Raw genomic sequence first — 22,159 nt, forward strand, 5'->3', positions numbered from 1 at the left:
TGGATGACACATGGATTGTACAGTACATGGATGACACACGGATTGTACATGGATGATACACGGATTGTACATGGATCACACACGGATTGTACACGAATTGTACATGGATCATACATGGATTGTACATGGATCACACACGGATTGTACAGTACATGGATGACACACGGATTGCCCATGGATCACACACGGATTGTACACGGATTGTACATTGATCACACACGGATTACCCATGGATCACACACGGATTGCCCATGCATCACACACGGATTTCCGATGGATCACACACGGATTGCCCATGCATCACACACGGATTTCCCATGGATCACACACGGATTGCCCATGCATCACACACGGATTGCCCATGGATCACACACGGATTGCCCATGGATCACACACGGATTGCCCATGGATCACACACGGATTGCCCATGCATCACACACGGATTGCCCATGCATCACACACGGATTGCCCATGCATCACACACGGATTGCCCATGGATCACACATGGATTGCCCATGGATCACCCACGGATTGCCCATGGTTGCCATCCCCGGTGCTTGATGGACCCATGGACTTGTATTGACCCTTTTCATCTGTGCTGTAGAAAAAACATAGATAGATCATACCATAGAGAAACGGACACGTCTCTGTGAGTTTTGCACGGATCCGCACCACAATCTATGAGAAAACACAGACATGTGAACAGCGCTATAGATTATAATGGGAGCGTGTTGTATCCGTGAAGCCTGCGGAGAGGACACGTGTGTGTGACCCGGGTCAGATGCTTCTGGAGCGTTCTCCAGCCTCCTCTCTTCTTCGGACTCCGCAGACGTCTCCTGTCTTCCGCTCGTGTTACACTTCGTGCTGTGAAGATCAAACTTTAACAGATCCGTGTTCTGGTCGCCTGATTCTCACCCGATTGATACAAATCAATGTCATCTTCAAACAATCTGTTACTCTTAAGGGGTCACATATTTTGCAACTCACAGACGTGACATTGGATAATTTTCCTCAGTAAAAATAATAACTGAGGCTCTGGAGCATCCAGAGAACAAGGTATAAGGGATAACGTCTCTCCTCGTGGAGACTAACATGCCTGACATGCCAGTGTGAGGAGACTTATAGGCCATGCAACGCACCAGAAGAAGAAATAAGTGTCATATTCACACCAGTTGTGCCCAGTTCCACCAATTCTGGCAGAGCTGGAGCTGGACGGAGGAGGGATGGGGGGATGTGAGGCCACAACTCATCTAATTCTTGACGAGCTTCGACCCCAGAATCTTACTCCGGTCCCTGACTGGAATAAGATTTCTACACCATTTCTCAGATGTGTCCGATTCCAGCACTTCTCAGATGTGTGATACATTTGATGTAGTTTTATGACAAATTTATGCATAAAATAAATAATTCTGAAGAATTCATGAAACTTTCAAGCACCGCGGTGAACAGAGATTAAACAGATATTTATGGCTGACTCCGGCAGACATTGTCGGTCGGTTCTGCCCCCATATACTGCGCTGGTTTATACCATCTACAATAGTAGTCAATGGAGCCGGGATCTGTCAGGAAACCTCATGTGATATCACGATATGTTCAGTGTATACATAACATGGGACACAATATGAGCACAGGGTCCCGGACCCCCACACACAGGAAGGTCACACATTAACCCTTTCAGGATTTTTCCTTTCCGGAGATTTTGGTTTTTTTTTTCATATAAAAAAAAAATATATAAATTGTAACAAATAATAAAACAAAACAGAGAAAAGAATCAGAAAGTCCCCAGGATTCAAGGGGTTAATGCAAGAAATCGGCGGTGATTGAGAAGTTGTGTGCCCGCTGAGAGGGGCTAATGCTGGAGGTCCTGGGCAGAGGGTCCCCATGATGGGGAAACTTCCATGAAGAAGCCATTGATTGCAGCCCTGTGACCACCCCCTTCCTCCTGGGATGGGGGGGAGGGAGGCTTTAATAATGGTGTAAACTGATGCCCGGGCAGTCTGCAGCCGAGCAGAGGACAGGACAGAGGACAGAGCAGAGGATGGCGGCTCTGCTGGGGGGGCGGCTGCTGCTGCACACCGAGCTCTGGGGGCTCTGCAGGAGGGGGGTGCACAGGACCCCCAGGCTGGGGGCTGCAGGGCAGGCGGTCAGGCAGGAGGCTGGGGGCGCTGAGAGAAGGGGGCTGAGCAGGGGGGAGGCGCTGGGGAGAAGCCTGAAGGAGATGCCCGGACCCCGCACCCTCACCAACCTGCTGGAGCTCTTCTGGAGAGACGGGTTCAGCCGCATCCATGAGATCCAGGTACGGGGGCTCCGCATACTGGGGGGCTCTGTATACTGGGGTATGCTGGGGGGAGCTCTGCTCTGAGGGGCTCTGTGGGGGGGCTTCAAGATGTTGGGGGATAATGATGGGGTCTGTATGTTGGGGGGGAGGGCTCTGTTCTGGAGGGGGAGCATATTGTTGGGGGTATACTAGGAGGCTCTGTATATTGGGAAGCTTTCAGTCCTGGGGGCTTCATATTAAAGGATATTGGGGGGCCTCTGTCCTTGGAGATTCTATGTTATTGGGGGATACTGAGGGGCTCTGTCCTGGGGGTTCTATGTTATTGGGGGATACTGAGGGGCTCTGTCCTGGGGGTTCTATGTTATTGGGGGATACTGAGGGGCTCTGTCCTGGGGGTTCTATGTTGTTGGGGGATACTGAGGGGCTCTGTCCTGGGGGTTCTATGTTATTGGGGGATACTGAGGGGCTCTGTCCTGGGGGTTCTATGTTATTGGGGGATACTGAGGGGCTCTGTCCTGGGGGTTCTATGTTGTTGGGGGATACTGAGGGGCTCTGTCCTGGGGGTTCTATGTTATTGGGGGGCTCATGCGTTGTTTCTGGGTTGCAGTATTGGGGCATTTTGTATTATAGAGGTGCTCGCTGGATGTGGACTGGTTTTGGGGGTCCATGTCTCAAGCAGCTCTTTCTGTGGGTCTTTATTGCTTCTTCCTGGGGAGGAGGGATTTGGGGCAACATCAGATGTCAGTGCTACAGGGGTTAATGTATTTTTTTTTTTTGTTTTTTTTTTGCCTGCAGGGGTCAGGTGCTGGGGGTTTCTGGAGCGGCAGGGGTTAACACTTGTAATGAAGTTGCAGTTAACCCTTTCCTCTCCTGCTCCACGTGCTCTGAGCTGCAGTTATACAACTAGGGGCGTGGCCTCAGTGGGTGCTGTCAGCAGGCCCCGCCCATTCATGTGCAAAGTACTGGAAGTGGGCGTGGCCGCTCAGTGTTTATATACAGAGAGTGACACATTGTAACTACAGAGCTGCATAACAGCAACAGCATGAGGAGCCCCTGGGCCAGTGTCAGGGGGGAGAGGGGGTGATGCCTGCGGGCTGAGATGGCCCCTGGGCCAGTGTCAGGGGGGAGAGGGGGTGATGCCTGCGGGCTGAGATGGCCCCTGGGCCAGTGTCAGGGGGGAGAGGGGGTGATGCCTGCGGGCTGAGATGGCCCCTGGGCCAGTGTCAGGGGGGAGAGGGGGTGATGCCTGCGGGCTGAGATGGCCCCTGGGCCAGTGTCAGGGGGGAGAGGGGGTGATGCCTGCGGGCTGAGATGGCCCCTGGGCCAGTGTCAGGGGGGAGAGGGGGTGATGCCTGCGGGCTGAGATGGCCCCTGGGCCAGTGTCAGGGGGGAGAGGGGGTGATGCCTGCGGGCTGAGATGGCCCCTGGGCCAGTGTCAGGGGGGAGAGGGGGTGATGCCTGTGGGCTGAGATACATGGGACAGGGGATGTGGGAACAACCTGCAGGCTGAGATGCCCAGGAGGGGGTGGATGATGAGTTGATGTCTGTGGGCTGAGATGTATATGGATTATGATAAGTCTAAATACATGTGATGGGCTCAGATACCTGACAGGCAGTATCCCAGGTGGCGGGCTGAGATACGCTTCTCAGCGGTGCACCATCTCTGGCTGTCCTGGCAGGTGGCTGCTGCTCTTCTTCTTTGTTCTCCTCCATTTCATGAACAGGTGTTTGGTCTCCGCTCTGCAGTAACCTGATCGCTGCCTCCTGTCTGTACCTGCACATTCATCACTGACTTGCCTGGAATTATCCTAGATTACAGCAGGATGATGGGTGCGGTGGTTGCTGGGACAATGTAGCCTAATATTTCTCACAGCTGTGGGTTTGGGTCAATTGTATCCAGGCGATGTGTAAAATAAGCAGCGGAAATCTTTCTTGTTCCGAAAACTTGTTACAATGTATCAGATACTTCTTACCAGTAGGATCAGGCTGTTTGGCGCACAGACTAGAGACCTTTGTAAGGACCGTCATCTGTGCTTCTCTTCAGGTCTTCAACCTCAGAGGGGAAACATTAATGTTTTTATTCACTGACCGCAACAATCAGTGTTGAAAATGGTGAAATGAAACACACAGGAACTGAAACATTATTGCATTTTAAGTCCCTTATTTTATTATTCATTGTGACAAGTTCTAAGTGGCGCTTGTTGTTTCACTATTGCTTAACACAAATGCTTTGTCTTTAAAGAGTAACTGTTGTTTTAATTTACACTTTATTAATCAATAATACTCGAAAAAATAAGAAACTTTATAATGTATCCAGATATTCCCATTACTGAGAGAGATGACAGTTGGTTCTCATAAAATTCTATGAAGAGAGAGGAGACCGGAGCTACAGGCAACACAGACATCCTACTGCAAATTCTCCTAACAGGAAAGTTAAAAGTTTAGCTTTATGGTAAAAAAAAAAGTTAGTGTTAGGCCACGGCCCCACTATCAGTATTTGGTCAGTATTCGGTTAGTATTTTTTTCTCAGGAGCTGCAGCCAAAACCAGGTGAGGAACAATCAGAGAAAAGGTAGAATAGAAACAAGTCACCAATTCTGCATTTATCACCCACTCCTGGTTTTGGCTCCCACTCCTGAGAAAAATACTGACCAAATACTGATAGTGGAGCCGTGGCCTTACTGTCATTTCAGGAGAACTTGCAGCTGAAGGTTCGCGTTGGCCTCTAGCTCCTCCCTTCTCTATAGAATTTTAAAAGCACCAACTATTACCTTCTATCTCAGAAATGGGAAAGTCCGGCTTCACCAAATACTGATTTTTACCCTGGAATTGAGAGTGAAGGATCAATCCAGGAGAAGGAGACTGATTTCTGCAATGAGATCTGTTACAAAGTTGTTAATTTCATTTGTACTATTCATTCATGAAATTGAAATTAAAACTACCTTTACTCCTTAATCTTTTTTGCAACTTTTTAAGCACAAAAAGTTTCACATTCCCTTTAAAAAGTAGCAAAATCTCTGCAACAATTCCAGGTTTTCATAAATTCACCTCTGGGGGGCTTGCGTACGCTTGTGCTAATTTTTCCGACGTTTTAATATGTCTCAATTGATAAAACAAGACAAACATAAAAATATTAAAAAAAACCCTCATTAAAAAATGGTCCAAATCAAAAGCTTAATTAGGCAAAAAGAGACTTAGACTATGTTCACACATCAAGTTTCTTTTCAGCTTTTTTTGACTCGTGTTTTTTTTTTTTTTTTTATGCCAATTTTCAGCTGCATTTTGCAGTACCAGCAAAGTCTGAGATTCCAGAAATCTCATGTACACATCATGTTTTTTGTTTTTTTTTTGTTCAGGATTTTGTGCTTTGCATGTTTTTTGCATTCTTTTTTTAAGTGGTTTTTTTTTCACCCATTGGAAGTAATTGGTGGAGAAAAAAAACTCTGAAGAAACACAGGTGTCAGGTTTTTCAGCGTTTTTGGTGCCAAAACCAGAATGAGATTTTTTTTCACAACTTTATATACATGCATATAAGAGGTAAAGGACATTCAAAAAAAAAAAAAAATGCACCAAAAAATAAGCAAAAATGCAAGAAACATCCTAAACAATCTCCTGGCAATAGATGAGGTTTTGCTGCAGAAAAAAACATGATGTGTGAACATAGCCTAAAAATGCCCAAAAAAAAAGCACAAATACAATAATAAATGGGTCCCCAGGTGCGTTTAGAAACTTGCAGGACTCCTCCATTGCGCCTCGTGCAGCTTTAATATCTGACGGTGTGTTGTTTTTCTGCAGGGATCCGAGAGAAAGAACTGAAATATTCAGGAATGACTCGATTTCTGCGCTCTCGCATTTAGTGTTCAGTTTCCTGGGCCGGGAGCCAAGCAGCTGCCTCGCTAAAATATCTTCACAATTCCCCTCACGAAATGGACAAATTAAATTCTTCAGTTGTGCGGACAAATCCTCCCACCCCAATATGACGTCTGCTCGTATCCTGCTGTACCAGGCACGGAGTGTGAAATTTCGCCATCGCTGTGCCCATTGACGCTAACCCCCCAATCCCCATCGCCTTCTCTGCAGTCCTAGTTCTAGTCACTGACAGATGTAATTTCTAGGTAAAATACAACTTTTCAAAATTCATATTCCACCCCAATTAGTTTGTTTTCCTATTCAGACATTACCCATGTAAAGTTAGATAGTTGGGGCCAGAAAACAAACTTTTTTTTTTTTGGGGGGCGGGAAGTTTAATAAGATTTACTAAGTCCTGTAATGACACAGTTTCTGCATCTGAGGAGGTGGAGCGGGACCTCAACTTTGGAAAGAATGAGTCCACAAACCAGAAAGCAGCTTGCCTGTGGTTCTCTAATCTATTACTGCCACAGAAATAACTTTCCTTGTCCATCCCACGTTCCCCTTCACACCCATCCATCCATCCTACCCACCTGGACTTTTCACACCTGTGGAGCTGCAGAATGGATCCTAACCTAGACTGAGGGTTCCTCCTGGTGGACATAAGTGTGAACTGCATCCTGCTACCAAGATTCATACAGGGAATTAAGATTCAAGAAATCAGAAAAATACAGCGACAAATCTGGGAAAGTTTACTATTAACTGCTGGCAATAATCTAAACCTAATAACCCTTCCATTAGACACGGATAATTTTAAACTTCAGGGTTCATCATACAGAAATAAATATATATACAGGTGCTTCTCACTAAATTAGAATATTATCAAAAAGTTATTTTATTTCAGTTCTTCAATACAAAAAGTGTAATGACTCTATATAGAATCATAGAATCATAGAATGGTAGAGTTGGAAGGGACCTCCTGGGTCATCTGGTCCAACCCCCTGCTCAAAGCAGGATTCACTAAACCATCTCAGACAGATGTCTGTCCAGCCTCTGTTTGAAGACGTCCATTGAAGGGGAACTCACCACCTCTCGTGGCCGCCTGTTCCACTCATTAATCACCCTGTCAAAAAGTTTTTTCTAATATCTAATCTGTGTCTCCTCCCATTTAGTTTCATTCCATTGCTTCTAGTCTTTCCTTGTGCAAATGAGAATAAAGATGATCCTTCTACAATGTGACAGCCCTTGACATATTTGTAGACAGCTATTAAGTCTCCTCTCAGTCTTCTTTTTTGCAAGCTAAACATTCCCAAATCCTGCAACCGTTCCTCATAGGACATGGTTTGCAGACCAGTCACCATTCTGGTCGCTCTTCTCTGAACTTGCTCCAGTTTGTCTATGTCTTTTTTAAAATGTGGTGCCCAAAACTGTACACAGTATTCCAGATGAGGTCTGACCAAAGAGGAGTAAAGACCGATAATGACTTCACGTGATCTAGACTGTATGCTTCTGTTAATACATCCCAGAATTGTATTTGCCTTTTTTGCTGCTGCATCACACTGTTGACTCATGTTCAGTCTATGATCTATTAGTATACCTAAGTCTTTTTCACATGTACTGTTGCTTAGCTCTATTCCTCCCATTCTGTATATGCTTTTTTCATTTTTATTGCCCAGATGTAGTACTTTGCATTTTTCCCTGCTAAAAACCATTCTGTTGGTTGCTGCCCACTGCTCCAGTTTATTTAGGTCTTTTTGAATCCTCTCTCTCTCTTCTCTAGTATTAGCTATCCCTCCTAGCTTTGTGTCATCAGCAAATTTAATCAGTTTACCCTCAATTCCTTCATCTAAATCATTGATAAAGATGTTGAACAATACAGGTCCCAGGACGGAGCCCTGTGGTACCCCACTTGAGACATTCATCCAGCTGGATGTGAAGCCATTTACAACCACCCTTTGAGTCCGATCACTAAGCCAGTTATGAATCCACCTAACAGTTGCCTGGTCCATTGCATACTTGGTCATTTTTTCAATAAGGATGGTGTGAGATACTTTGTCAAATGCTTTGCTGAAGTCAAGATATACTATATCTACAGCATTTCCCTGATCCACCCAGTCAGTGATTCTGTCATAGAAGGAAATTAAGTTAGTCTGACATGACTTGTTAGTTACAAACCCATGCTGACTCTGGTTAATCACTTCATTCTTATCCAGGTACTTACATACATGTTGTTTAATAATTTGTTCAAAGATCTTTCCTGGTATAGAAGTCAGACTCACCGGCCTATAGTTCCCTGGGTCCACCTTCTTACCCTTTTTGAAGATAGGAACAACATTTGCTCTTCTCCAGTCTTCTGGGACTTCTCCTGTTCTCCAAGAATTTTCAAAGATTATGGAGAGTGGTTCTAAAATTTCTTCTACGATCTCCTTCAGTACTCTGGGGTGTAATTCATCTGGACCTGGAGACTTGAACTCATTTATGTTAGCTAAATATTCCCTCATAATCTTTCTGTTTACAGATAACTTGGATTCCTCTATTCCTTTAAAAGGACAGTGAAGATCAGTTGATGTTACATTTTCTTTCTGAGAGAAAACAGATGCAAAATAGGAATTAAAAAGTTCGGCCTTCTCAACATCCTCTCTTACCATTTCTCCATTTTCATCCTGTAAAAATCCTATAGCATCTTTGACTTTTCTTTTACTTTTGACATATCCCCAAAATCCTTTTTTATTGCTTTTGACATCTCTTGCAAGCCTTAATTCATTGTCAGCTTTAGCTAACCTGATACGTGCCCTGCAGGATCTGCAGACTGCATTATAATCTTCTTTAGATATGCCTCCCTCTTTCCATTTGATAAACATTTCTTTCTTTCTTTTTAGCATGTGTTTAAGTTCTGTGTTCATCCATCCTGGTTTCCTTAAATGCTTCCCATTCTTCCTACTTTTCGGGATTGTTAACGATTGTGCTTTGAGAATCTCATTTTTAAAAATTTCCCATCCTTCCTGGACATTTTTGTCCTTAAGGACATCCAGCCATTGGATCCCTCCTATTCTCTTTCTGAGTCTCTTAAAATCTGCCTTTCTAAAATCTAACCTTGAAGTCTGAGTCTTCACATGTCTTCCTCCTCTAGTTATCCAAAATTCTATAATAGCATGATCGCTGCCTCCTAGGGTCCCAGCCACCTTTACCTCCTCAACCATTTCCTCCCTGTTTATAAGGATTAGATCCAAAGTAGCAGATCCCCTTGTTTTCTCCCCTACCTTTTGGAAGATAAAGTTGTCAGCAAGAGACGATAAGAATTTGCTTGACCTGTTAGTTTTACTTGAGAGAGATTCCCAACAAATGTCTGGATAGTTGAAATCTCCCATGACCACTACGTCATATTTTTTGGAGAACTTGGTCATTTGATACATTAAGAGTTCATCCATATCTTCAGCTTGCCCAGGTGGCCTGTAGTAAATGCCTACAATGGTGTCCTTTCCGTTGTTCTCTCCTTGTATTCTTACCCAAACAGTTTCCACAGAACTCCCAGTCTCTGAAGCTTCAATCTCTGTGCAGATATTCGCTTTTCTAACATACAATGCAACACCTCCTCCTCGTTTATCAAGTCTGTTTCTTGCAAATAAGTTGTATCCTTTTAGCCTTTTATTCCAATCATGTGTATCGTCCCACCAAGTTTCAGTGATTCCAATGACATCATATTCCTTTTCCTGCATTAGTAGTTCCAATTCTCCTTGTTTGTTGCCCATGCTTTGTGCATTTGTATAAAAACATTTTAGTTTGTGATTGGTTTCTCTTCCTCCCATATTTTTATTATTTAAATTGTTTTGTCTTTGTTCTTCCTTTCCACTTCCAGTAGCAGAGATCTCAATAGTATTTGTCAGCTGTATGGCTTTTTCTGGCCTTTTGCTTCCCTTCCCACATTGTTCTAGTTTAAAGCTCTTCTGATGAGTGTAGCAAGGCGACTTCCAAATACATGTTTTCCAGTCTTCGTAAGGTGCACCCCATCTCTAGCAAGTAGTCCATCGTATAGGTAATTCATTCCGTGATCCAGAAATCCAAATCCTTGTTGACGGCACCATCGACGTAGCCAGTTGTTCACCTGTAGAATCTTATTCCACCTCATTGTTCCATGGCCATCCACTGGGAGGATGGATGAGAAGACCACCTGCGCTCCCAATTCTTTCACTTTCTTGCCTAAGTCTTCAAAGTCACTGCAGATGGTTTCCAGGTCCTTTCTTGCGGTGTCATTTGTCCCCACATGTATTAGCAGGAATGGGTAGTGATCTGTAGGTCTGAAGAGTCTTGATATCCTGTCAGACACATCTTTAATTTTTGCTCCTGGAAGACAGCACATTTCTCTTGAGGTTATGTCTGGTCTGCAGATAGCGGCCTCTGTTCCTCTTAGCAGGGAATCCCCCATGACCACCACTCTCCGTTTTTTCTTCACAACATTCTTCTTTCTCCATCCAGGAGGATTCTGAGGGCTTACAAGGTTATTCATTGCTGGCAAAGTCTTATCTTGCTGTATTTCTTCATGGTTCTCCTGCGTGAGAGCCTGGTACTGGTTCCTGAGCAGTATGGGTGCTGACTGCCTCTCGATCCTCCTGCTTCTGTGGGTCACAGGCTTCCATTCCTCTGTTTCGTCAGGTGCAGTTCGAATTTCTTCTCTTTCTGAATCATGAAGAGATAATTCTGCTCTGTCTAAGAACTCTTCACCTTCCTTAATGATTTTCAAGGTAGTTAACCTCTCTTCTAGATTTCGCAACTTTTCCTCCAACAGGGACACAAGCTGCATTTCTGGCATGTGAAGTTTGGCTTTTCCACTGGCAAGTCTGTGAACATGTAGCAGGATATGCAGCTCACCAAATGGCTCCTGGACTCTTCCATGTTCTTACTGTTAATGTTCTGAAAACAGTGAAAAAAGCTTCAAAATACGCGCGCCTACCGGCGCGCGGTTTACCGATGTCCTCTTTTCAGCTCCAACAGCCAAAATCCAGTGTTCTTTGAGCTCGCGGAGACTCTTCACTTACCCCAAAATGCAGTGGGAATATGCAAATTATCTCCTCAGGACTCCTCCCCTGGTTTACCGATGTCCTGTTTTCAGCTCCAACAGCCAAAATCCAGTGTTCTTTGAGCTCGCGGAGACTCTTCACTTGCCCCAAAATGCAGTGGGAATATGCAAATTATCTCCTCAGGACTCCTCCCCTGGTTTACCGATGTCCTCTTTTCAGCTCCAACAGCCAAAATCCAGTGTTCTTTGAGCTCGCGGAGACTCTTCACTTACCCCAAAATGCAGTGGGAATATGCAAATTATCTCCTCAGGACTCCTCCCCTGGTTTATATAAGGAGTTTCAAACAGAGTGATCTATTTCACGTGTTTTATTTCTGTTAATGTTGATGATTATGGCTAAGTGCCCACGTAGCATTTTTGTACTGTTCTTACGGCCGCGAAAACGCTTGTAAAACAGTCTATCATGCAAAGCAATGTGAATTCGGACGTGCTGTGCACATGATGCGCTAATTTGTGCGCCGAATTCGCATTGCGTTGCAAAATGCAGCATGACCATTTCTACCGCGATTACGCTGCAAATTCGCGGCCATTGAGGAACATTGAAATGCAGCAAACCCGCAGGTATATGTGGATTTGCTGTGTTTCAATTAAATTCAATGGCCGCGAATTTGCAGCGTAATCGCGGTGCGTGTGGTACCCGGGATGAAGAGGAGACTACTATAGATGCTGCATTTAAAGCATCAGTTGTTCACACATTATAAATCCATGCCGGTTGCCGGTTCCATGGATTTATATATTGTGACCAACTTGTCAAGCACTTTCCAAGTGATGCTAAAATCTCTTGGCAAACTGCTTGAAAAAACGCATGTAAATCTGCATGCTTTTTTTTCTGCCAGAGAGGCAAAAACGCTCTGCATCAAATCTGCTACGTGGGCGCATAGCCTAACAGCCAATGAAAACACTAAAGTCATCTCAGTAAATTACAATATCTTATAACAGCTTGAAAAATGATTTTAAAATCCGAAATGTCTGTTCAGTAAATGCCTCAATACTTGGTCGGCTCCTTGTGCATCAATTACTGCATCAATGCGGCAATGTGGCATGGAGGGGATCAGCCTGTGGCATGGAGGGGATCAGCCTGTGGCATGGAGGGGATCAGCCTGTGGCATGGAGGGGATCAGCCTGTGGCATGGAGGGGATCAGCCTGTGGCATGGAGGGATCAGCCTGTGGCATGGAGGGATCAGCCTGTGGCTGCTGAGGGGTTATGGAAGCCCAGGTGGCTTTGATAGCAGCCTTCAGCTCGTCTGCATTGTTGGCTCTGGGGTCTCTCATCTTCCTCTTGACAATACCCCATAGATTCTCTATAATACACTGCTCAAAAAAATAAAGTGAACACTGAAATCCCCCCTCCTAGATCTGAATGAATGAAATCTTCTCATTGAATCCTTTGTTCTGTATAAAGCTGAATGTGCTGACAACAAAATCACACAAAAATCATCAATGGAAATCACATTTATTAACCAATGGAGGCCTGGATTTGGAGTCACCCCCAAAATTAAAGTGGAAAAACACACTACAGACTGATCCAACTCTGATGTAATGTCCTTAAAACAAGTCACAATGAGGCTGAGTATTGTGTGTGGCCTCCACGTGCCTGTATGACCTCCCTACAACGCCTGGGCATGCTCCTGATGAGGCTGAGTATTGTGTGTGGCCTCCACGTGCCTGTATGACCTCCCTACAACGCCTGGGCATGCTCCTGATGAGGCTGAGTATTGTGTGTGGCCTCCACGTGCCTGTATGACCTCCCTACAACGCCTGGGCATGCTCCTGATGAGGCTGAGTATTGTGTATGGCCTCCACGTGCCTGTATGACCTCCCTACAACGCCTGGGCATGCTCCTGATGAGGTTGCGGATGGTCTCCTGTGGGATCTCCTCCCAGACCTGGACTAAAGCATCCGCCAACTCCTGGACAGTCTGTGGTGCAACGTGACGTTGGTGGATGGAGCGAGACACGATGTCCCAGATGTGCTCAATCGGATTCAGGTCTGGGGAACGGGCGGCCAGTCCATAGCTTCAATGCCTTCATCTTACAGGAACTGCTGACACACTCCAGCCACATGAGGTCTGGCATTGTCCTGCATTAGGAGGAACCCAGGGCCAACCGCACCAGCATATGGTCTCACAAGGGGTCTGAGGATCTCATCTCGGTACCTAATGGCAGTCAGGCTACCTCTGGCGAGCACATGGAGGGCTGTGCGGCCCTCCAAAGAAATGCCACCCCACACCATTACGGACCCACTGCCAAACCGGTCATGCTGAAGGAGGTTGCAGGCAGCAGATCGCTCTCCACGGCGTCTCCAGACTCTGTCACGTCTGTCACATGTGCTCAGTGTGAACCTGCTTTCATCTGTGAAGAGCACAGGGCGCCAGTGGCAACTTTGCCAATCCTGCTGTTCTGTAGCAAATGCCAAGCGTCCTGCACGGTGTTGGGCTGTGAGCACAACCCCCACCTGTGGACGTCGGGCCCTCATACCACCCTCATGGAGTCGGTTTCTAACCGTTTGTGCAGACACATGCACATTTGTGGCCTGCTGGAGGTCATTTTGCAGGGCTCTGGCAGTGCTCCTCCTGTTCCTCCTTGCACAAAGGCGGAGGTAGCGGTCCTGCTGCTGGGTTGTTGCCCTCCTACGGCCCCCTCCACATCTCCTGGTGTACTGGCCTGTCTCCTGGTAGCACCTCCAGCCTCTGGACACTGTGCTGACAGACACAGAAAACCTTCTTGCCACCGCTCGCATTGATGTGCCATCCTGGATGAGCTGCACTACCTGAGCAACTTCTGTGGGTTGTAGAGTCCGTCTCATGCTACCACGAGTGTGAAAGCACAACCAACATTAAAAAGTGATCAAAACATCAGCCAGAAAGCATTGGTACTGAGATGTGGTCTGTGGTCCCCACCTGCAGAACCACTCCTTTATTGAGGGGGTCTTGATAATTGCCAATAATTTCCATCTATTGTCTATTCCATTTGCACAACAGCATGTGAGATTGATTGTCAATCAGTGTTGCTTCTTAAGTGGACAGTTTGATTTCACAGAAGTTTCATTTACTTGGAGTCATATTCTGTTGTTTAAGTGTTCCCTTTTATATTTTTTTGAGCAGTGTATTATTTTTTGCATTTTGGAAGCCTTATCTTGTTAAACATCCAAGATAGAAGTAATCTCTGACCTTGGTTTTCTGGGGTGTTGCCTGCGGGATGCATGGGCCCGGCACCTTTTGGTTGCAATTTTCAGGAACTGTATTGCTCCTGTGATGTAGCAGAGTTGTCTGTGTGTCCGGCTGATGTCACTTTTCACTTCTGCGCTGTTTCCTATAGATGATGGGAGATCCCACCCTGCGGGGGTCTGCACACTGACCTGCTGCTGCACAAACTACAACCTGCAGTTTCTCCTGATCTATATGAAAATAATTTCTGATAAGACGTAATGGAGATGGGGGAGGAGTGGGGGGGGGGATTTAAAATGTGAGTTATGTGAAGGGGCGAATGGGATGACGTTTTATCTGCTGGAAATGAATGCGAAAAATGTCACAGACCAAATATTCATCACATCCTCCCTCCACCTCCAGCAAAAGCACATCCGGGAATACGGCCGAATCTTCAAGTCGCACTTTGGTCCCCAGTTTGTGGTATCGATAGCGGACAGAGACATGGTGGCTCAGGTTCTACGAGCTGAGAGAGACGCCCCCCAGAGGGCGAACATGGAGTCCTGGCAGGAGTACCGGGACCTGAGGGGACGATCGACCGGTCTCATATCTGCGTGAGTAGCAATTATACACAGGAGATGCCCAGGTTATACCAGCTGTATATATGTAATTATATACAGGAGATGCCCAGGTTATACCAGCTGTATATATATAATTATATACAGGAGATGCCCAGGTTATGCCAGCTGTACATATATAATTATATACAGGAGATGTCCAGGTTATACCAGCTGTATATATATAATTATATACAGGAGATGCCCAGGTTATGCCAGCTGTACATATATAATTATATACAGGAGATGCCCAGGTTATACCAGCTGTATATATATAATTATATACAGGAGGTACCCAGGTTATTCCAGCTGTATATATAGAATTATATACAGGAGATGCCCAGGTTATACCAGCTGTATATATAGAATTATATACAGGAGATGCCCAGGTTATGCCAGCTGTACATATAGAATTATATACAGGAGATGCCCAGGTTATACCAGCTGTACATATACAATTATATACAGGAGATGCCCAGGTTATACCAGCTGCACATATAGAATTATATACAGGAGATTCCCTCCATCATCAGTGTCTGGTGACCGCCCGCCGCCTCCTTGTCTCTTGTACAGTCAGGGTTTTTGTAGGATTATAGTCAGGTGTATGAGTAACCAATTCTAACAGGTGGTGATAATCATTTCATTTAAAATGTAGGTTGAATTAGTCATTAACTGAAACAGGAACAGCTGTGTAGGAAGTTGTAAACTGGGTGTGGAGCAGCCAAACTTTGCTAATAAAGGTGAGGTTGTGAAATATAGCTTCATGTCACAGGACATAAACCATGACAAGACTGAGCACAGCAATGACACACCGGGTAGTTATACTGCATCAGCCAGGTCTCTCCCAGGCAAAGATTTCCCGGCAGACTGGAGTTTCACGACATGCTGTTCAAACTTTTTCAAAAAAAAAAAAAAAAAAAAGCTCCAAGAAATGGTTAACATTGAGGACCATAGACTTGGTGGTCGGCCCAGGAAACTTAGTGCCGCAGATGAAAGACGCATAATGTAACTTTCCTCTAATATCTGTAGATTCTAGCAGTGCCATCAGCTCAGAACTGGCAGCAGCCATTGGGAACAGCCACATACTTTTACTTTTTTAGAGAAGTCTGGCCAGAAGTCGTCTTCATGGGATAATTGCAGCCAAAATACAAACCTCCTACATGAAAACGAGGTCTAGAGCCTCAAGTACACAGGAAAACATAACGACCCCAAACATCGAGGCATGAAGAACGAGGAGTCCTGGAGGTGATGATGATCCGGCTCCACTGAGCCCTGATCTCACATCATCCCATCTGTCTGGGATCACATGGAGAGACAGAAGCATCCGCACAAGCCTCATACAGGCGACGGGCGGTCACCAGATACTGATGACGGGAGGCGACGGGCGGTCACCAGATACTGATGGGACTTAAATTTCACATTTTTCATTTCACTTTGCATTTTGCTAAATAATAATAATATATAATATTATACTATTCTTCTATTTCTGGAATCTTCTGACTCTGCAGCAGGTTTTCCTAATCTGCCTAAGACTTTTGCACAACGCTGTGTTACTCATTATTTTCAACGTTTGTCTCTGCAGGGAAGGTAAGAAGTGGCTCGCTATGCGGAGTGTTCTCCGTCAGAAAATCCTACGGCCTAGAGACGTGGTTGTTTATTCCGGGGGAGTAAATGAAGTTGTCGTTTCTTTGATCAAGAGGATCCGATTCCTTCGTTCTCAAGAAGATGATGGAGAAACTGTGACCAACGTCAATGACCTTTACTTCAAGTATTCCATGGAAGGTAGATCCTCCATGACCTCGCACCTCCTCCTAGAAGATTAGAAACTCTTTCGATTTCCAAAAAACTTTTGTAATTGTTCTTTGTTAATGTCCTGATTTCCCTGCGCTCTGCTCCTCCAGCTGTGGCCACCATATTGTACGAGTGCCGGCTCGGCTGCCTGGACAACGACGTCCCCAAGCAGACCCTGGAGTACATCGAAGCGCTGGAGCTGATGTTCAGCATGTTTAAGACCACCATGTACGCCGGAGCCATACCAAAGTGGCTGCGCCCGTTCATCCCTCGACCCTGGGAGGAGTTCTGCCGCTCCTGGGATGGACTCTTCAAATTTAGTAAGAACGGAACATCTTCATTAATTATCCGTCTGTTTTTTATTTATTTTTCAGGTTTTTTTTTTTTTTTTTTTTTTTTAAATCTCTAGGCCAAATTCATGTGGATAACAAGCTGCGGGAGATTGAAGCTCAGCTGCAGAAGGGGGAGGAAGTTAAAGGGGGTCTCCTGACGTCTCTACTGATCAGTAAGGAGCTGTCTCTGGAGGAACTCTACGCCAACATGACCGAGATGCTTCTTGCAGGAGTGGATACGGTAATGGGGGTTTCTTCACCATGGTGTCGGGGGGGGGGAAGGGCAGATCATGGAGGTGCAGTTTCTCATCCACTTGTCCCCTTTTTGCTCCTCGTTCTTCAGACCTCCTTTACTCTTTCTTGGGCGACCTTCCTACTGGCCAAGAACCCTCAGATCCAGCAATCAGTCTACAATGAGATAGTGAAGAACCTGGGAAAGGACGTGGTGCCGAGCGCGGAGGACGTCCCCAGGCTGCCGCTAGTCAGAGCCGTGCTGAAGGAGACGCTCAGGTGAGGGGTTGGGCACCAGGTGACATTTATAGGTCTAATATAATATCCTAAAATGTATTTGTGGGAAATGCCTGAAGTGGCCCCGAAAGTTCATATACAAAGATAAGAGTGTATCACAGTACAAAACGATAAAGTGCAAATGTAATAAATGGTAAAGAAGAAAAAGCAATCTGGGAAGATATCACAACTACTAATGGAATTCAGACCAGAAAATATGGGATCCTAAAGCGGTGCCATATAGAGATGTCAATGGAAATATGCCCCCTACGTATCGCTGCTTAAAGTAGCTTCATCTGGGGAAAGAGACTTTTCCACACACTTGTTTCCATTGCAGTGTAAAGTATGGAGGTTTTTCCACACGGGTTGCCATGGCTTCACCTATTGTTGTGTAGGTGCGTTACCTGTATACAGTCCATTCCATTAAGCTCCGGGCACCTATGTGTCTCTGCATTCGTTCCTGGGATCTATAGGGTCACCTGTTCCATATAGTCTGAGACTTTACTTGGCGGATCCTGCTGACTATGCATTGTCTATGGGGACTGGCGGATCTTATGGTGTCACCTTGGGATAAGCAGTGTCAGACATGGTCTGGTTGTAGCCACTAATCGCTCTCCATATAGCCACATGTTCACATTGTGCCGGAGAAGATGTCTATTGTTTTTAAGTTTGGTAACTTTTTTTTTTTTTTTAATTTTTTTTATTAGATTATTTCCAGTTTTACCCGGGAACGGCCGAGTGACCCAGGATGACTTGGTAATCGGGGGATATTTGATCCCTAAAGGAGTGAGTGTCGCTCTGCATTCTAATAGGGCTTCTTCCACTTTACCGTAAATGAAGCTGAATCCTCTCCACAAGTCACTTTGCTTCAGTTCTTAAGAGTTTTGTTTGCTGTCAGTGAATAGAACAATCCTGCCGGGCTCTATTCACATCACAGCTGGAGGCAGCATGAGAAACCTGATCCATTAATAAAATAGAGCAAAAACCCAGGTGTGAACACAGCCGGAGCTGTGATACAATGTATCCGTCCCAGAGGATTGTCCAGACCTGCTGCACTGGAGGTCCTGGCGCGTCCTGCTCTTTGTAGAAGGTCTGGACAATCCTCTGGGACTGATACACTGTAACAAACCACCAGAGAGATCTGTGCGGCTGCACTGGATACAGCTGTCTTTGGCTGATAACAGGACGAGCTGAGTGCTGGTATATGTGATAATATATATGATAACCTCCATTCCCTGACAGCAAGCACAGGTCATGTTTCATTCCCTCAACATCTTCATGAAGTTTATTATCCGGCAGGGGTTGACTGTCTGCAGGGGTTGACTGTCTGCAGGGGTTGACTGTCTGCAGGGGTTGACTGTCTGCAGGGGTTGACGGTCTGCAGGGGTTGACCTTTGTGACCTGAACCCCTTATCGCTCCAGTGAATATTCTTTTTGCCCGTCGGGGCAGTTCTCGTGCTTCTCTGTAGTCAGACTTGTCCTGTGTGTTGCAGACCCAGCTGGCGCTCTGCCATTATTCCACCTCCTATGACGAGGACTACTTCTCGGCGGCAGAAGAGTTCCGGCCCGCCCGCTGGTTGCGGCACGGCCACCTGGACCGAGTGGAGAACTTTGGCTCCATTCCCTTTGGCTACGGGATCCGCAGCTGCATTGGGAAGAGGCTGGCCGAGCTGGAGATTCACCTGGCGCTGATACAGGTAACCCTGCTGGCCGCCAGTGCTGGGAATGGGACACCATCAGCATGTTGGCCCCCGCGTACGTTATCTGGTGCCTTTATTACCCGAGGACTGAGCCTGGCATGGTGCCGTGGTCTGAAGGGTTAATGGTGCCAGGGCTTTAAATGATGCCATGCAGGGAATATGGTGAATGACATTCAAGGTTTTCTCCATAACAAAGTCTGTGTTTTTTTTTTTTTCCTTTGGCAGCCGGACCCTCATGATTGGTGCATGTTCATAAGACCCTAATTTTTAAACTTTTCTTCAAACCAGTCATCATCTTTAAGACAATTGATTAGTAATGCGCGAACATGCTAAGAATAAGGTGTTATCCGAGCACACTCGAGTCCTAACCGAGTATCTTCAGCGTGCTCGCAAAATATGTTCACGTTGCTGTGGCTGCACGATTCGCAGCTGTATGACTGCAACAAGACATGCAGAGATTGCCTGACAAACAGGCAATCTCTGCATGCGCTGCGTCTAACAGCTGTGAGACCTGCAGCTGCGGCGACGTGAGCATGCTGAAAATACTCTGTGCTCGGATAACCCCTAGCACGTCTGCGCATCACTACAATTGTTTTTGAGATGATGCGTAAAGATCACATTGCCCCGTCACTTCTTCCAGTCACCAGCAGGGGGAGATCACAAAATATTATATACCAATCTTCAGTGAGCTTTCCCTAGCAATGTCTGCAGGAAACCAGAATCTTACCATTTAAAGAGGTATTCCCTGATTGCAAAATGATCCACTATTAGGGCAGGTGTATACGGCCGTAGATTCTCTCATCCAACAGAATTGAGGCAATTATGCTAAACACGCTCTGATAAAGCGAGCACAGTGTGATCCAATTCTCTCAGATGAGGAGAAGATAGGGGGGGGGGGGGAGCGTCTCCATTCTGTGAGTACGCAGAAATCAGACTGCACTCAGATGTCATCAGAGTGCAGTCCGATGTTTCCCACAGACTCATTAACTTGGCTGAGTGCAATCCGAGTGATCATGCAGCGATTTTCTTTTTTTGGGTGGTGCCTTTTTTTTTTTTTGGGGGGGGGGGGGGAATGGAGCAGAGGTCGTGCACTCACTTCTGTGCCATACAAGATGCTGCTCTGCAGAAGTCCATTCTAGGATTATTGGGGGTCCTAGTGATAAGTTATATTGCATCCCATGGAAGGGGATACATTTTGGATTCCGGGAATACCCTTTTAATGCTATAACCATTCAGGGTCGGGGGTTCTGTATCGGTAAAATGAAGATCTGATATATTATAAAATGATTGTTGTAGAATTTCAGACTGATTAGGTAAAAAAGACCCCTAATTTCTGCCGCTCTGACATTTTTCCTACAGCTCCTCCAGAAATTTGAGATCAAGACTTCACCGAAGACACAAAGTGTTCTCCCAAAAACTCACGGACTGCTGTGCCCGGCGGGGGCCATCAATGTATGTTACGCGGACCGTGAGTAAGGACCGTGGCCGACCTGCTGCCCCCAGCTGCTGTGCCCATCGGGGACTACAACTCCCATCAGGAGAATTTTTTTACTTTTTTTTTTTTTTTTTTTTTTTTTTAATTTTATCTGGGCTTCAGATATTTTAAGGCTTTTATATGAAGGAGATTGTGACGTTTGTTCTCGTATTCACCAATCTGCCTTGCACTTTCCTTGTACTGTACGGAGGAGACGAGAAATCGTCCCGAAGGTGGAAATGAACCGGGCGCGTTCTCCCACGTCCTGGATATTGGGCCCCATCGCTTCTCCGTCATCTGGTCACGAGATTCCTGCACAGAACATTTTGTTTTAATATCTCACTGTGATTCTACCCAAAATTAGATTTTTAACAGTTGAATCCCCAGTATAAGGAAAAGTTCTGCAACTTCCAAATATACAGACGCTATAACCTCCCCTACATCTTTAATCCTCCTCATACAGCTGAGGGTTTGCTACATTTCTATCTTATCTGGGGCCATTATTATTGGACGTTTGACTTAAAGGGGTTGTGCACCTTTGCCTTTGGAAACTCTGCTTCTTTTTTTTTTTTTTTTACTATGGATGTATTTTAGGCTAAAAAAAAGATCACTTTTGCAATTGGGTCTCATAAAAAATAATTAAATAGAAGGTAAAGGGTACAAACATTATTTTTAGCCCCAAATTCATGCACTTAAAAAATGTCCCCAAAAGAGAACCAAACTCCTTTGACCATTAGCAGCGTTCATCGTTCTCCTATGCTGATGGTTTGTTACAATGTATCAGTCTTGTATCCAGCAAAATCAAGCTACAGCCTTGAATGGTGAGAAATTGAATCAAAGGCTCCGAAAACTTTTATACTAGAAAACTGTCATAAAATACTTTTGGAAAGTTTCAAAATTTTTATGCAACTTCTGCCATTTTCAGTCCTGTTTGAAGCATTTCTGCCAATAGGGGCTTTTCCCAGTGACAAGAGGGAACGTTTTCCGTTAACCATTTCTATTTCTTGAGAAGCTGAATGTCCTCCAGTTTGTGTCACCTTGAATGAGGAATTGGGGAAAGATGGCTGCCGTCCTATGTCCCCTTTTGTGCTGTATCTCCACATTCCTTCCTGCACCAATTTTTTTTTTTTTTTATTTCTTCTAGCCACAACAGACAGAATAGACCGAGGATTTGTATTTAGTCCTGCTGGTGGTCAGTAGTGACTTCGGGGTAATATGGGGGCAGCCTGGCTGTGAGGGGGGCTGAATGCAGCCCGTGGGTGGTAGGTAAGGGTTTCTTATGTAGGCGCTCAGCAGATGCAGCATTCGTGCTGTCGTCCATTGCCGCCCCAATACTTGCGTTCCCATGCAGTACACAACCGACCAATGAGAAGGACGCTGGTATGATCGCAG

At 45.6% G+C, this 22,159-nt stretch overlaps 1 protein-coding gene across 1 annotated transcript; it reads left to right on the forward strand.

Moving 5' to 3' along the window:
* Nucleotides 1-1,839: 1,839 nt before the first annotated feature.
* Nucleotides 1,840-21,927, forward strand: CYP27C1 (cytochrome P450 family 27 subfamily C member 1). The gene is made up of 9 exons (XM_073645710.1): nt 1,840-2,296; nt 14,770-14,960; nt 16,546-16,745; nt 16,865-17,074; nt 17,164-17,327; nt 17,430-17,596; nt 18,301-18,379; nt 19,087-19,290; nt 20,653-21,927. Exons 1-9 carry the CDS (start codon nt 1,985-1,987, stop codon nt 20,767-20,769), a joined length of 1,644 nt encoding a protein of 547 aa, XP_073501811.1. The 5' UTR covers nt 1,840-1,984; the 3' UTR covers nt 20,770-21,927.
* The last annotated feature ends 232 nt before the right edge of the window (nt 21,928-22,159 follow it).

Source organism: Phyllobates terribilis, unplaced genomic scaffold, assembly GCF_046119375.1.
Source record: "Phyllobates terribilis strain yellow unplaced genomic scaffold, ASM4611937v1 Scaffold_9__5_contigs__length_417890890, whole genome shotgun sequence".
Taxonomy (NCBI): Eukaryota; Metazoa; Chordata; class Amphibia; order Anura; family Dendrobatidae; genus Phyllobates; species Phyllobates terribilis.

Excerpts from the sequence above, each read along its gene's own strand:
- CYP27C1 (XM_073645710.1), top strand. The coding sequence starts at position 1,985 with ATGCCCGGGCAGTCTGCAGCCGAGCAGAGGACAGGACAGAGGACAGAG. Across the intron at positions 14,961-16,545 it reads TCGACCGGTCTCATATCTGC|GGAAGGTAAGAAGTGGCTCG; the intron begins GTGAGTAGCAAT and ends TTGTCTCTGCAG. Across the intron at positions 18,380-19,086 it reads GATATTTGATCCCTAAAGGA|ACCCAGCTGGCGCTCTGCCA; the intron begins GTGAGTGTCGCT and ends TGTGTGTTGCAG.